The sequence below is a fragment of the Palaemon carinicauda genome, chromosome 30 (genome assembly GCF_036898095.1).
Source record: "Palaemon carinicauda isolate YSFRI2023 chromosome 30, ASM3689809v2, whole genome shotgun sequence".
Taxonomy (NCBI): Eukaryota; Metazoa; Arthropoda; class Malacostraca; order Decapoda; family Palaemonidae; genus Palaemon; species Palaemon carinicauda.
This window is the reverse complement of record NC_090754.1, coordinates 61,689,693-61,706,205: the sequence shown is the minus strand read 5'-3', so window position 1 is coordinate 61,706,205 and position 16,513 is coordinate 61,689,693. Positions and strand designations below refer to the sequence as shown.

General features: G+C 40.2%; 1 protein-coding gene across 1 annotated transcript in view; it reads right to left on the bottom strand.

The window, feature by feature from the left end:
• The window catches only part of LOC137623213 (periodic tryptophan protein 2 homolog), a 101,418-nt gene that overhangs the window by 9,812 nt on the left and 75,093 nt on the right, over window positions 1–16,513 (bottom strand). The window contains exons 15-16 of the mRNA XM_068353931.1: window positions 9,795–9,978; window positions 6,240–6,383 (exon numbers count right to left, since the gene is read on the bottom strand). Coding sequence (XP_068210032.1) covers window positions 6,240–6,383; window positions 9,795–9,978 — 328 coding nt within the window. The remainder of the gene's footprint in view (window positions 1–6,239; window positions 6,384–9,794; window positions 9,979–16,513) is intronic.

Sequence of the window (16,513 nt, the reverse complement as noted above, 5' to 3'; positions counted from 1 at the left end):
CTAGAGCCCTGAGGTCCCGGGATGGAGAAGACTGCTTGAAGCTTCTCATGAACACAAACAGCACCTACAAAGCAAAGAAGTCTATACCCTTCAGTCAATAGACCAAGCTCAATGCTGAGTGATAGACGAGGAAATCAGCAGCCTGCGCTAGAGTTGCTTCACCCGGAGAAGTATCCCCTCTAGGACACCAATCACAGAAGGTGGCCCACTTCCTCTGATAGACAGCTGCAAATGACTATCGCAGGTACCCAGACAGTACTTTGTGAAAAGCCTAAGCTTGTCACTCGCAGATGCTGGATAGCCTCTACCTGTGAAGGTCCAATGACTTCATGGACTGGTGGTATCTCTGAAGACGCGGCTGACAGAAGACCATGAGCCACTAGGGTAGTTCTCTCGGGATCTCATCTAGAAGACTTAGTAGTTCATGATAAAATTTGGAATGGAGTTATCTGGGAACCATCAGGGTCACATTGAGTCCAGGTGTAATCAACATTTTGTTGATTAACGGCCAGATCAGGCTGAACGTAGGGAAATAATGATTGTCCAGGTTATTCCTGGATGTTGGAAGGTGTCTTTGAACACAGCCCGTGGTTGTGGAACTGTGGAAAAACACACGAGGAACTTCCTGTTTTGCCAAATGGAAAATAGACCGATCCCTACCTGGAAAGCCCAACAGGGCAAGAAGCCTCTCTGCTACACAATGAGACCACTCCAAACCTACAACCTGTCTTTAGCAATTGAGCGTCTGCTAGCTAATTTCTCTTGGCCAGCGACCACTCCAAACCTACAACCTGTCTTTAGCAATTGAGCGTCTGCTAGCTAATTTCTCTAGCCCAGAGTATACTTGGCTGACAACTCTACAGCTTGGATTGTCACCCAGATGAGCATCTGCTAAGTCAGCACGCAGAGAGGGCGCGAGACCGTGCTTCTTGACGTAGGGTGCTATGGTGGTGTCGCTCATCAACACTACTGATTGCCTCCTAGAATGTTGTAATTCTGTTCCCTATTAAATGCCACAAGTTCACTAACACCAGCTTCTGATACTAAAGCCATTAAAAACATAGCTTTTTAAAAGTTCTTTAAGAGAAATGGTAGAGATATCCAACCCAACAAAAAACTCATAAACCCTATCCAGAGACCATGAAACCACAAGAGTGGGTGAGGATGGTCTATGCTAAGCAAAAAATTGGGTGGTTCTGTTAAAACAGTTCATGGCTGGAGCTTCCTCTGCTCAAAGAGATGGACCACAAAAGAAGCTAAAAAGTTCGTAGTTATCTGACAGGGTGACTGACTCCGTAAAAAAGCCATCCATGTCTTCCACACATACTGGGATTGTATTGTCTTGTAGATTAAGACCTCTGGTAGTTTATTAAATAAGTCAAGCTGTATGCTGAGATATATTCCCCAAAAATAAGGGAAAGAAATCCCAAGTGAGAGAGTTTTGGGTAGGAAGTGAAGGTATTCAGTCTACCTACTTTCTGATACAGCTGTGCAGACCAAAGGTGTATTTCTCATTGCAGACACTGAAGCAGTGGATACCATGGAATGATAAGACAAAATGGTGCTACTAGCACAGCTATCGCTGGAAAATCCTGAAGGATATTCAAAGCCTTCAAAATTAAGCTCGTCAGAGGAAATAGGTAAATAGACGACCATCTGTTCTTAATTCAGAGCATCTCTTGCCACTGCATTAGTCCCCATTCAGATCTACATCAAGTGGAAGCTTGTGGTTCTTTTTTGTAGCAAACAGATCCATTTGAAAATCTGGAACCAGCTCCAAAACCTCCTGAATAGGGCATTTGATACTACAGTATGTTGAGTGAACCCGACAGATGGAATGGTGAGAACATATTTTTCCTGAAGGAGCTTCATAATGGGAAAGGTCACTGCACCGAAAATTCTTGAGTAGGATCCCCCTTTTCTGAGGCAATAGACCTCTATCTGGTCGTCTATGAAGTTCTTTATGTGTGAAATGCAGCAAATTAAGGGGAGAATTAAATGCTACAAATTAAGGGGAGCATTTATCAAACACAAAGGTCTCATCTGAATAATCACCCCAGCCCAGCCTGGATGCATCTGTATGAATAATCATGGTAACCAAGGGAGGGACCAATGGGACCAAGCTGGCATGGGAATTTGGCATTGTCCATGACCTGAGAATTCTTTTGCACCAACTGGGTAATTGAGCCATACAGTGCACAAACCCATTTCAAACAGACCTTCTCCACACCCAATTGAAGCCTTTCATTCTGCTCTTTAACACTGAATCAACTATCAAGGCAAACTGAATAAGGCCCAAAATCTTCTCTCATTGCCACCTGGAAGAGAAGCGGCTCTGACCCTGCATAGAATTCTTTACCGAGATGTTTTGTAAGGCTTAGTGTGGCTTTCACCATATTCTATTAGAGACCTAACCGATGAAATATCCTTCTAAGAATTAGTCTCAACTTTGCTAAGTTCATAAAGAACACAGTCCTGAAGAACCTACAAAAGCTAATTTATATATCTAAAACATAAATCTTTTGTCTCAGCCAAATTCAGCTAATTGTCTACAGTATATAAACTATGATCTGAACTCCCAGCAACTGCAGGAGCTTGATCACTACCTTTACTATTATTATTATTATTATTATTACTAGCCAAGCTACAACTCTAGTTAGAAAATCAAGATGCTATAAGCCCAAAGGCTCCAACCGGGAAAAATAGCCCAGTGAGGAAAGGAAATAAGGAAATAAATAAATATGAGAACAAATTAACAATAAAATATTTCAAAAACAGTAAAATCAAAACATAAGACATATATAAACGATAAAAAGACTTATGTCCCCGTTACCCTTGAAAGATCTTCTAGGGCCAACCTTTGCTCTAAACCAAGATTTGATTTGCCCTGGGACAAGCTGTCACCTTAGGAGGGGTAATTTTGCTGTCCCAGTTCCTCTAGAAACTTCGTTGTGGGTCGAGGCTTGGTCTAGGAAACAGGAGCTGGCCTCTTAGTGGGAAGTTTTTGTGCCTGCTGCTGGATCTTATAGACTGTGGACTTGTGAAAGGATGCTTTCTTATTCTTAAGGAAGGGCCGAAAACCTATCCTCCATTTCTCTCGAAGTGACGTGGCTATTGCTTTTGCATTGGCTTTGGCTTTATCCACAGGGGCTTGAGGAAAGAGCAATTTGCACATTGGATCACTGTACAAAAAAATCCTCTACCTCCACTTTCTCCAGATCAAAAACAGCCTTACTTTGAACTTTTCCCAAATAAAGTACTGCAATGCTTTGTAAACAGGCTTACACAATAGCTTGACTACCCCTGAAGTGGACATCTGCAATTATCCTATATAAACATTCACTTCCAAAGATGCCATGGCAGAAACTAGTTGAACAAGTTAATTTGAAATTAGATTCCACAGTTTGAAGGGGATCTGTGAGCAAAGGAAATGGTGCCCCAATTGATTGGTCCCAATCTGAGCATCCCACTTCTGCTAAGGTATTGAGAGTGGCCTTGTATGGCATCACATCCTCCTCCTTCGGTGATAACTGGGAACATGCTCCTTTGAATCTGGAAATGCCGTTAGGTTCTCAAAACTCAAAGTCATCAAATAGAAAATCTGTATATTTATGTTGAAAAACATTTGAATCAGGCCAAAATGTGCCTCCATCACAGGAGTTACCTAATAAATCCCCTCTCTGCTGCATCCTCCCAACCCAGCCTTCCTGACTTATAACAGAAGAAAAGGTTCTCAGGGACCCTTTCTTAGAAGCTGGGAAACCTTAGGCTCCACTAAGACAAAGTACTAGAAACAGAAGGGAGAGACTCCATTGAAGCCTCCCTTGGAAGCCAAAACCCCAAAGGTCCAGCCACAGTCAAGTCTGCAAGAATGGAAGAAAGAGTCCAACCTGGAGTTTCCCTTAGAAGCTGGTAACCCGAAGCCCCAGCAACGGCCGAATCTACAGAACTAGAAGGAAGCGCTTCCATAGGAGCCTTCCTTGGAAGCTGGTAACCCGAAGGGGCAGCCACAGCCGAATCTCTAGGCTGGAGCGGAAAGAAGCAGAGGGCAGGTCAATAGTACCTGGACTGGCCCCATCTTGAGTGGGTTTACCAGAGGGAACAGATCAATACCTCTACTATTATAGCTATCAGCGAGGTGTCTACAGGGGATGAAACTGTACCAAATCCAGGCAGACGGGTAACCTGCCAAGTGGAACCGTGACCTGGATCCGACCTAGGTAATGAAGTGATTGTTGAGATGTCCCCGGTAGGATACTTCATAGACCAACCCAAGGGCTCCCCCTGTAGATCCAGGTAGTAAGTATTCCAACTGCGCAGAGTCTAAATCATCCTCTGATCCCAAAGCCAACAAAGTAGATAGGGGTCTGGTCCACTATGGGCCCCATTTCAAAAACCCCTAACTGCTGCAATTGGGTACCTACACTATGAGATCTCTCAGATTCTTACGGGGTAAATAATCAACAGACCAAGCAATCTTAGAATATCCTTTCATCCGCATGGAAAGGAAGAAAACAGCCTTGGCTCTCAGGTGTTCTGACTCAGGCTCCAAATTCCGAGCAGAATTGATCCATTCCAAATAAAAAGAACAATTTTCAGGGTCCAAGCCCTGCCCCAGTCAGCGGAACAACCCCAATGAACCCGACAACACTCATGAACCCATTTTGGGTTAGCCAGGATATTACATCCACCCTGGATGCATTTTGGTTCAATGACACTCGTGTTAAAAAAATATTTAAAAAAAAAAAAAAAATACCTGCATTATATACCCTCTCTGAAGGGGTTATGAAATCTCCCAAACCTTTCCTATAATAACTGCCAAACTAAAAGAGATGGAGTTGCAACACAAATACCCACTTACCTAAGATATTCACTACAGTAAGACTAGCGACAGTTCATCCTAGACCCAACCTCACAGTTTACCAACCCCAAGGTTATGGGAACAACTACTAAAGTGAGCCTGCAGTCTTAAAATAGAAAGAAATTTACATAAAATGTGATTCTATCCATCTCTCTACTCTCCCTCCAATACCCATATCAGATGAATTACCTGTAAGAACAGCTGATTGACCAGTCAGCCCCTCATCTCATGGTCTTATACCCAATTGTCGGAGAACAGGAATATCTCCCCCCATAAAATATTGAGCATTCCAATACTGTATAGTCATATATAAGGTAATAACATCTAAAATATAGGTTTAAAGAACTGCTGTGATATGACTGAATAAGTAGACTAACCCCACCTCCATACTAACCTTACCAAGGTTAAACTGATAGGCTAATGAACACTCGGTCGGAATTCAGCTACCATTAAACCAGAACTGATTGCAGTACAATTAATAGTAATAATATCCACCATTAACCCCGCTAGACCTCCTCCAATGAGGTTAGCCTAATTGAAGTTATAGATGCCTGAAATTAACCTTCCTTCTTGTTTAGACTAAATGTGATATTATATTGGAAATCATTAATGATGAAATAAGGTTACCAAATTGACGCCGGCAATTGACAATCTCCCCCTTTTTGATGTTACTGAGAAAATGTCTACGACTGTAAATGTACTTATAAAATCATAGGAAACACCCCTATTGAAAGGGAAAAGACATGCATGAACACAACAAAACCAACCAAGCCAGTTACCACCCAAAACAATCCAAAAATAACGGCACTAAACAAGCATTCCTATATTCAATAATTAAGCCATGAAAGGAAGAAAAAACCTGGATACGGGTACATAATGTTTTTGAAGTAATTTTGATCACACAAGGATACTACATGTTTATAGCTTTGATTAAAAGACAATGGTGGTTGAGGGTTTTGAGTTTTTTGTGACGTAGATATGCCAGCAATGACTGGGAGGATGGTTTCTTTCTAGGAAGTCATGCATGATGTTAGTCATAGCAGACGACTTTCAGCTACTGAAGTGGTGGCAAGTTCAGATAAGCCTGAACTTGTAGGGTCTCCCCTATACATGAGTCCGTTATTACACTGGCCCTAGAGCAGGAGAGACAATATTTCTTAGGTAAACATGTTGTATTGGATTCCCAGCTCTAGCCTTTCACAGGACTCTAACCCCCCAAAAAGACCAAAGCTTTAACAATATCAATATTTGTTTATCTCCTTTGGTAATACAATCATCCCTCAACATGTATTATTCCACATTTTTCCATCCACCAAATTATCTATCATACATATATAAAATAATGAACTCTAGAATACAGAGAATACAGGTATCCTACCAGTGGTGTATTCTTTCTCTTTGAGTTTCTGTTTAACTCCAGCTGGAGTACTGGTGAAATCTAAACCAAGTGGATCGAACAGCAAGTCGTCATCGAGGGAATAAACCAGCAAGCCTTCACTACTACTGGCTGCCCAACTGCGTCCTGTGTAAAACAAAAGCAAACATTTATTACATCGTCATTAACTCTCCCACCAATTACCTGTTCATGAAGTTAAATGTGAAAAGAAAGTCTAAACTATTATCTATCAAATTTTTTTGATTTTCTAATGCATTAATCACTAGGACCACAATTAAAATTTTGTAAGTTTCCTACTGAAAAGATCTAATGGAGATTAATATTTCAAAAGATAAAGGTGTAACTTGTTTTTTAATTGAATACATTATCATTTATTCTTTTAAAATTAAGATTTCCATTACTATTCTAGATGACAGATAAGCCCGTCCCTTTACACTAATAATTAAGCTTTCCATTAATATTCTAGGTGACAGATAAGCCCTTCCTTTTACACTCATACACTTTATGCCTGAATTCTCTAGGTAAAATCCACATTCAAGTTTTTTTTTGCCATTTTACCTATTTGCTATCCAGTTACTACCCTAATTGCCACCTCATATTCCCATCATGTACTCAAACAGTATCAATATTTGGGATACTTAGCTGTATTTCAGCTTCTACACACTGCTCCCTGATGCCTTTTATTTGTCATATAATCTTCTAAAGTATAATCTAACCGTCAATATCAAGCTTTGGTATCCACACTTTTTCCAAATTTCTTTCCTAGTGTCAATGTCTTTACTGCTAAAAAAAACCAAGTCTTATATGGGATGTTCACTTCTGGAATATTCTAATTTTTCAGTAACTCAGCCATTTCTTTCCTTTAAACTAGGCTATTGCCACTATGACCTACCTGTCCTAATACCAGCCTCACAATTGTCTCAAAAGATCTACCCTCCCATAACAACACAACTCTCTCCCTTTTCCATCTACTCTTCACTAGTTCTTATTTGCAGGGCATTAAAATTCACTTTAAAAGTAAGGGTAGAGGTGTCTGGTTTCAGGTCCAGTATCATCATGAGATGCGCACATGAATGTCAGCTGGGCAAGTCCAACCCCCAACTGTGGTGCCCAACCACACCAGTAGTCTCCCTTGTAAACAGCTTAAACTCATAGCCCGATCTAGGATTGATCTGCTGTTATGCAAATGATAGGTCAAAGCATTACCACTGTACTAGTGAGTAGACTTATTTTGCAATTTTGAGCATCTTCGTGATACTATGTTGCATTCCGTGTACAGCCTGTTTGCAGCAGCACTATGCTTAATTGCAAGACTGCAATTTCTGTTCCTACCTTTCTGGTCACAATATTATCATATTGTAATTGATTTCAAAACTATACAAAAATAAGATGTTGATCCATAACAACATTATCTAATTTTCTTTTTACAAAGTATTACTGATATGATGAAAAATAGAGGGTTCGGGCATGAATGTAAAGAGAGTTCTGTATGAGAAAGTGATTGTACCAACTGTGATGTATGGATCGGAGTTGTGGGGAATGAAAGTGACGGAGAGACAGAAATTGAATGTGTTTGAGATGAAATGTCTAAGAAGAACGGCTGGTGTATCTTGAGTAGATGGGGTTAGGAACGAAGTACAGTAGTGAGGGTGAGAACAGGTGTAAGAAATGAGTTAGCAGCTAGAGTGGATATGAATGTGTTGAGGTGGTTTGGCCCTGTTGAGAAAATGGAAAATGGCTGTCTGCTAAAGAAGGTGATGAATGCAATAGTTAATGGGTGAAGTACAAGAGGAAGGCCAAAGTTTGGGTGGATGGATGGAGTGAAGGAAGCTCTGGGTGATAGGAGGATAGATGTGAGAGAGGCAAGAGAGCGTGCTAGAAATAGGAATGAATGGCGAACGATTGTGACGCAGTTTCGGTAGGCTCTGCTGCTTCCTCCAGTGCCTTGGAAGACTGCGGAGGCAGCAGCAGTAGGGGATTCGGCATTATGAAGCTTCATCTGTTGTGGGAGGGCGGGCTGTGGCACCCCTAGCAGTACCAGCCGAACTCAGTTGAGTCCCTTGTTAGGCTGGAGGAACGTAGAGAGGAGACGTCCCCTTTTCTGTTTCATTTGTTAGATGTCAGCGACCCCCCCCCCAAAATTGGGGGAAGTGCCTTGGTATATGTATGTATTACTGATATGTACAGACAATCATTTCACAAATCACTGGAAGTTGATATTTCAGTATCTTTCACTACTTATAAGGAGTTTTATTGTTACATCATACATATACCAAGGCACTTCCCCCAATTTTGGGGGGTAGCCAACATCAACAATGAAACAAAACAAAAAGGGGACCTCTCCTCTCTACGTTCCTCCCAGCCTGACAAGGAACTTAACCAAGTTCAGCTGGTACTGCTAGGGTGCCACAGCCCACCCTCCCCCGTTATCCACCACAGATGAAGCTTCATAATGCTGAATCCCCTACTGCTGCTACCTCCGCAGTCATCTAAGGCACCGGAGGAAGCAGCAGGGCCTACCCGAACTGCGTCACAATCGCTCGCCATTCATTCCTATTTCTAGCACGCTCTCTTGCCTCTCTCACATCTATCCTCCTATCACCTAGAGCTTTCTTCACTCCATCCATCCACCCAAAACTTGGCCTTCCTCTTGTACTTCTCCCATTAACTCTTGCATTCATCACCTTCTTTAGCAGACAGTCATTTCCTTTCTCTCAACATGGCCAAACCACCTCTACACATTCATATCCACTCTAGCTGCTAACTCATTTCTTACACCTGTTCTCACCCCACCACTTCGTTCCTAACCCTATCTACTCGAGATACACCAGCCATACTCCTTAGACACTTCATCTCAAACACATTCAATTTCTGTCTCTCCATCACTTTCATTCCCCACAACTTTGATCCATACATCACAGTTGGTACAATCACTTTCTCATATAGAACTCTCTTTACATTCATGCCTAACCCTCTATTTTTTACTACTCCCTTAACTGCCCCCAACACTTTGCAACCTTCATTCACTCTCTGACGTACATCTGCTTCCACTCCACCATTTGCTGCAACAACAGACCCCAAGTACTTAAACTGATCCACCTCCTCAAGTAACTCTCCAATCAACATGACATTCAACCTTGCACCACCTTCCCTTCTCATATATCTCATAACCTTACTCTTACCCACATTAACTGTCAACTTCCTTCTCTCACACACCCTTCCAAATTCTGTCACTAGTCGGTCAAGCTTCTCTTCTGTGTATCAGTACAGTATCATCCGCAAACAACAATTGATTTACCTCCCATTCATGGTCATGCTCGTCTACCAGTTTTAATCCTCGTCCAAGCACTCGAGCATTCACCTCTCTCACCATTCCATCACCATACAAGTTAAACAACCACGGCGACATCACACATCCCTGTCTCAGCCCCACTCTCACCGGAGACCAATCACTCACTTCATTTCCTATTCTAACACAAAAGAAAATGTGTCATGAAAAATTAACATGAAACACCCACTAAAGAAATGCTTGGTTACCTGTTGGTGAAAAATGTAAAGAAGTTACACTGACTTCAGGCCTGAAAACCCTTGTTGATTTGTCACCTCTGAGAGTTCCTGGTAACCGTATAGAAACACTTTGCCCACCATCTCTGTCCTCACGTTCTTCAATGAGAGCTAGGTTGATCCCATTTTCAGCCATCTTTTTACGGTTTATAATTTCCTAATATAGAAACAGAGATTAATACTGGTTATAATCAAAATTAAAAAAGTGATGTATAAAATGAAATTGTAGTCCATGTTTTCAAATTAATATCATTACAACTTTTAATCTATAACCACAAAACTAATCACTCTGAATGACTACACAAAATCAGAGTAAAAGTAAAATATTTACAAAATGTCACCTGCTTGATGTGAATAGATTGACAGCTTTGGCTATGGAGATCTTTGAGGAGACATAGATCTCACAAACATTTATATATGCCTTACCTAAATTATGTATTTAAAAAAAATTAAATTTAAATAAATTTTTATTTTTCTTAACTATAACTATACAAACCAGAGTCCTTTAATAGGAGTATGATTTCAGCAAAGCTGGAAATACCGGTCTCTTGAAAAATGTGATTGTAGTTGCTGGTAGATGAAGGCCTACCAGACAGATAGCAAAACCCTCACTTTGACATTAACCCTAGGACTTACAGGGTGGTTGAAGCGAGTAGTGTAACTTAAAGGACTCTGATTTGTATAGTTAGGGGAAAATAAAAAATTACATTTAAATGTGTAATTTGTTCTTACACAAAAGCAAACAATCATCCTTTTATAGGGGACTTATCCTTAAGAGGGAGGATGTCCCTATAACCAAACTGGCTGGTTTACTATCCTGGGAAATTTTAAGGCACTTTGGTCCAGTACAAGGATAAAAGTGATGACTCCTGTAAACCACCAAATGACCTGAGCACGATACTGCAGGTGTTAGGGTAAGTCACTACTGAGAGACGGGTAGGTGGTCGTGGAAGACCCTTTATTCACAAGGAAAGCTTGTATACATTTCTTCTAACATCTCTCTAGTATGGGATCACGAGGCTTACCTACACCTAGCATCTGGTCCAGCCCATAATGGAACTGCTGTACCCCGAGAAAGGAGAAGAAAAATTGAGAAAGAGTAGAAAATACAGTCATTCTTACCTCTCCTAGACATACCTCTCAACTGCTGTCTTGAACCAGATGCTTCTTGTCCCATGAGAGACCTAGGTTCACAACACAGACTTATTGAGTATCCATCCCAAGACCTAGGATAGAGTTATCCAGGAACTTATGAGTGTACAGAAATACCTCTAGATATGAAATTAATTCAATACAGAGTGGCTTTCATATCATGATTTTTTTGTATACTGAAGGCAGTTTTACATGTAAATAGCCTTATTCATTCCAAGCCCTACAAAAACACCCCATTAAATTCTATAATAGAGCTATAACCACAATGAAATAGCGCCAAATACATTTGAATCATTCAATATACCTAACCTAACTTATAATACCTGTACATGAAGTAGTTATACAAACATAATCAAATAATGAATGGAAAATAATACAATAAGTACAGAACTGGATTTAACTAATGTTACCTTTAAAGTAGAGAGGTATGATTTCTATCCTGCATGACCAAACCATTTTCTTCAACCCACGCACACTTTTACATACATACATATACCAAGGCACTTCCCCCAATTTTGGGTGGTAGCCGACATCAACAAATGAAACAAAAACAAAAAAGGGGACCTCTACTCTCTACGTTCCTCCCAGCCTGACAAGGGACTCAACCGAGTTCAGCTGGTACTGCTAGGGTGCCACAGCCCACCCTCCCCGTTATCCACCACAGATGAAGCTTCATAATGCTGTATCCCCTACTTCTGCTACCTCCACGGTCATCTAAGGCATCGGAGGCAGCAGCAGGGCCTATCGGAACTGCGTCACAATCGCTCGCCATTCATTCCTATTTCTAGCACGCTCTCTTGCCTCTCTCACATCTATCCTCCTATCACCCTGAGCTTCCTTCACTCCATCCATCCACCCAAACCTTGGCCTTCCTCTTGTACTTCTCCCATCAACTCTTGCATTCATCACCTTCTTTAGCAGACAGCCAATTTCTATTCTCTCAACATGGCCAAACCACCTCAACACATTTATATCCACTCTAGCTGCTAACTCATTTCTTACACCCATTCTCACCATCACCACTTCGTTCCTAACCCTATCTACTCGAGATACACCAGCCATACTCCTTAGACACTTCATCTCAAACACATTCAATTTCTGTCTCTCCATCACTTTCATTCCCACAACTTCGATCCATACATCACAGTTGGTACAATCACTTTCTCATATAGAACTCTCTTTACATTCATGCCCAACCCTCTATTTTTTACTACTCCCTTAACCGTCCCCAACACTTTGCAACCTTCATTCACTCTCTGACGTACATCTGGTTCCACTCCACCATTTGCTGCAACAACAGACCCCAAGTACTTAAACTGATCCACCTCCTCAAGTAACTCTCCATTCAACATGACATTCAACCTTGCACCACCTTCCCTTCTCATATATCTCATAACCTTACTCTTACCCACATTAACTCTCAACTTCCTTCTCTCACACACTCTTCCAAATTCTGTCACTAATTGGCCAAGCTTCTATTCTGTGTCTGCAACCAGTACAGTATCATCCACAAACAACAACTGATTCACCTTCCATTCATGGTCATTCTCGTCTACCAGTTTTAATCCTCGTCCAAGCACTCGAGCATTCACCTCTCTCACCACTCCATCAACATACAAGTTAAACAACCACGGTGACATCACACATCCCTGTCTCAGCCCCACTCTAACCGGAAACCAATCGCTCACTTCATTTCCTATCCTAACACATGCTTTACTACCTTTGTAGAAACTTTTCACGGCTTGCAACAACCTTCCACCAACTCCATATAACCTCATCACATTCCACATTGCTTCCCTATCAACTCTATCATACGCTTTCTCCAGATCCATAAACGCAACATACACCTCCTTAACTTTTGCTAAATATTTCTCGCATATCTGCCTTACTGTAAAAATCTGATTCATACAACCCATACAGCGCATACTTTTAACCATTACTAATTCATTGTTCAGTAGTACAATTAATATTTATCGAATTAATATTTATTGGCGATACGTCAATAAAAAACCTACCTGATTTTTTTACACTCATATCTTTAAGCTATTTTACAGTAATACAAGCAAGATTCATTGACGTTAATATGTATCTGTACTTACATTGTAGAATGAATAAACTTTAATTTCTCATTAAATAATTTTTTAACTATGCGTAATAGCATAGTTCGTATGTACATACTGTATATGAAAGGAAATAGAGAAATAAATAAACAAATGAGAAAAATTAACAATAAAATATTCTAAAAACAATAACATCAAAACAGATATGTCATATATAAACTAGAAAAAGACTTATGTCAGCCAGTTCAACATGACAACATTTGCTGCAAGTTTTAACTTTTGAAGTTCTACTGATTCAACTACCCGATTAGGAAGATCATTCCACAACTTGGTAACAGCTGGAATAAAACCTCTAGAATACTGTGTAGTATTGAGCCTCATGATGAAGACCTGACTATTAAAATTAACTGCATGATTAGTATTATGAACAAGCTGGAACTGTCCGGGAAGATCTGAATGTAAAGGATGGTGATAATTATGAAAAATCTTATGCAACATGCATAATGAACTAATTAAACGACGGTGCCAAAGATTAATATCTAGATCAGGAATAAGAAATTTAATAGAACGTAAGTTCATGTCCAAAAAATTAAGATGAGAATCAGCCGCTGAAGACCATGAAATGAACACTACTCAAAACAAGGGTAGAATGAAAGAATTAAAACACTTCTTCAAAACTGACTGATCACCAAAAATCTTGAAGACTTTCTCAATAAGGCATTTTTTGTGTAATTGAAGAAGACACAGCCCTAATGTGTTTCTCAAAAGTAAATTTGTGTCGAGAATCGCACCTCAAATTTTAAGTCATACAAAACTAAAAAACTATCAAAAATGGGATCCGGAAGTTGAGGAGCCACTGTCCTTGACCTGCTTATAATCATACTTTGAGTTTTGTTAGGATCCAATTCATACTCCATAATTTGCATCAAGCACTAATTTTAGTTAGATCTCTATCAAGGGATTCAGCAACCTCTGATTACATTCAGTAGATGGAATTGATGCAAAGAGAGTAGCCTCATTGCATATGCAACAAGCTTTTTTCAAGGCCATACCCATGTCATGCGTATATAATATGAAAAGTAATGATCCAAGAATACTACCCTGTGGAACACCAGATATCACATGCTCACTATGGTGACTATCAACAAAACTCTGAGATCTACTACTTAAAAAATCAATAATAATGCTAAGAAACGACCCACCCACGCCCAACTGTGAGTTTGAAAATAAGGGCCTCATGATTAATACAGTCAAAGGCAGTAATAAAATCAAGGCAAATCATATGAACTTCCTGACTACAATAAAGGGATTTCTGTACACCATTGGAGATTGTAAAAAGGGCATCACATGCTCCAAGGCCTTTACAAAAACCAAATTGCAAACTAGGGAACAGATGATTACCTTCAGCAAACCTATTAAGACGTTTTGTTTCTCTTCCTCTTGTTCTTTTCAAATTTCATAATTTCTATATGAAAGATCCAATTTAATGTTGTTATTATTCTTAAAATATTCTATTTAGATTTTTCATTATCTCTTTTGTACAGTATTATATTTATTTCCTTGTTTCCTTTCCTTACTGGGCTATTTTTTCCTGTTGGGCATATAGCATCCTGCTTTTCCAAATAGGTTTGTAGCTTAGCTTGTAATGATGGTGATAATAATTCCTCAGTGCTTAAGCGTCTTTGGCTGACATTTGTCAGTAAACTAGACGAGATAGCGTCCCTTCCCTTTAGGACATAATTACCCTAGACACACTGGTGGAGCATAAACTCCAAAACTCTTGCTCCAGATCGGACTAATTCTTCATACTGCTTTTAGACGTCAGGTTCTGAAAGGTTCTCATATACCGAGTAAAAAGGTACTGTTTCTTGACTAGTGGTCTAGCTAGGAATGTGCTTGCAGCATCTAAGTTCTGCAGTTCCAGAGAAGAGAAGGTAACTGTTTGATGAATAAGCCACTCATAAAGGGTGCCATGTCAGGACAGCCATGTTTAGGTTAAGAGGCAATGGGTTATGATAAACTCACATAGATACATAAATCTTCACTGATAGGAAAGAGAAGGCGAGTTTTCTGCTACTGAAATTTGTTTATTGAGCAAAACTTGGGTATCCTTAGCTTGGTTTGATAAACGAATGTTAAAAAGTTATGATGGAAACGTTGAGTATGAGGGGCTTCACCGAATCCATTAATAAAGCAAATGAGGTCCATGACATTCATAAAGTTTGAAGCTTATCCTGTGCCAGCAACTGGGACGTCTGCTTGACCAGATGACTCCAGAGAGTCTTCTATCACTATAAGGGGTGAAGGGCCTGGAGATGCATATCTAGGTCTGGATACTGATTGGGTAATTTCTGGTTTAGGGATAAGCTTAGAAATTATTCCTTTCTGAATCATTTCTACAATCCTGTTGAATCTCTGACCTATAATTTTCATTATCATCACTACAAGCTAAGCTACAACCCTAGTTGGAAAAGCAGGATGCTATAACCCCAAGGCCTCCAACATGGAAAAATAGCACAGTGAGGAAAGGAAATGAGGATATAAATAAACTACAAGAGAAGTAATCAACAATTGGAATAAAATATTTTAAGAATCTTTCATATATAAAACTATAAAAATTAAAAAACCCAAAGGAAGAGAAATAAGATAGAATAGTGTGCCCGAGTGAATGAAAGTAATGACAGTTTTGCATGAGAAAGTGAGTGTACCAACTGTTATGTATGGACAGGAGTAGTGGAGAATGAAAGTGATGGTAAAACAGAAATTGAATGTTTTCAAGTTGAAGTGTCTGAGGAATAAGGCTGGTGTATCTCGATTAGATGGGGTTAGGAATAAAGTAGTGACAGTGAGAACAGGTGTATGAAATGAATTAGCAGCTAGAGTGGATTAGAATGTGTTGAGGTGGTTTGGCCATGTAAGAGAATGGAAACTGTCCGTCTGTTGAGGAAGGTGCTGAATGCAAGAGTTAATGGGAGAAGTATAAGAGGAAAGCCAGGGGTTGGGTGGATGGATGGAGTGAAGAAAGCTCTAGGTGATAGGATGATGGATACGAGATAGGAAATAAGATTGTGACGCAGTTCCAATAAGCCCTGCTGCTTCCTCCGGTTGCCTTGGTAACCGCTTAGGTAGCGACAGTAGGGAGGGTAGGGTGTGGCACCCTAGCAATATCAACCAAACTCAGCTGAATCATTTGTCAGGCTGGGAGGCGTAAGAGAAGAAAAGTACCTTTTTGTCCTTTTTTTAATGTTGGCTAACCCCAGAAAATTGGAGGAAGTCCTTTTTTAATGTTGGCTAACCCCAAAAATTGGAGGAAGTCCCTTGTTAGATAGAGAGAATAATCAAAGGAGTGTGAGGGAGATCTGGAAGTCATAACATTCTCCTAACAGTGACACTGGTTCATAATAACAGTAGAGAGGGAGGGAGGGTTTCATCTCCTTCTTGGCCAATGGCTGTTGGTTACTAGATTTCTGCAATCTTTAA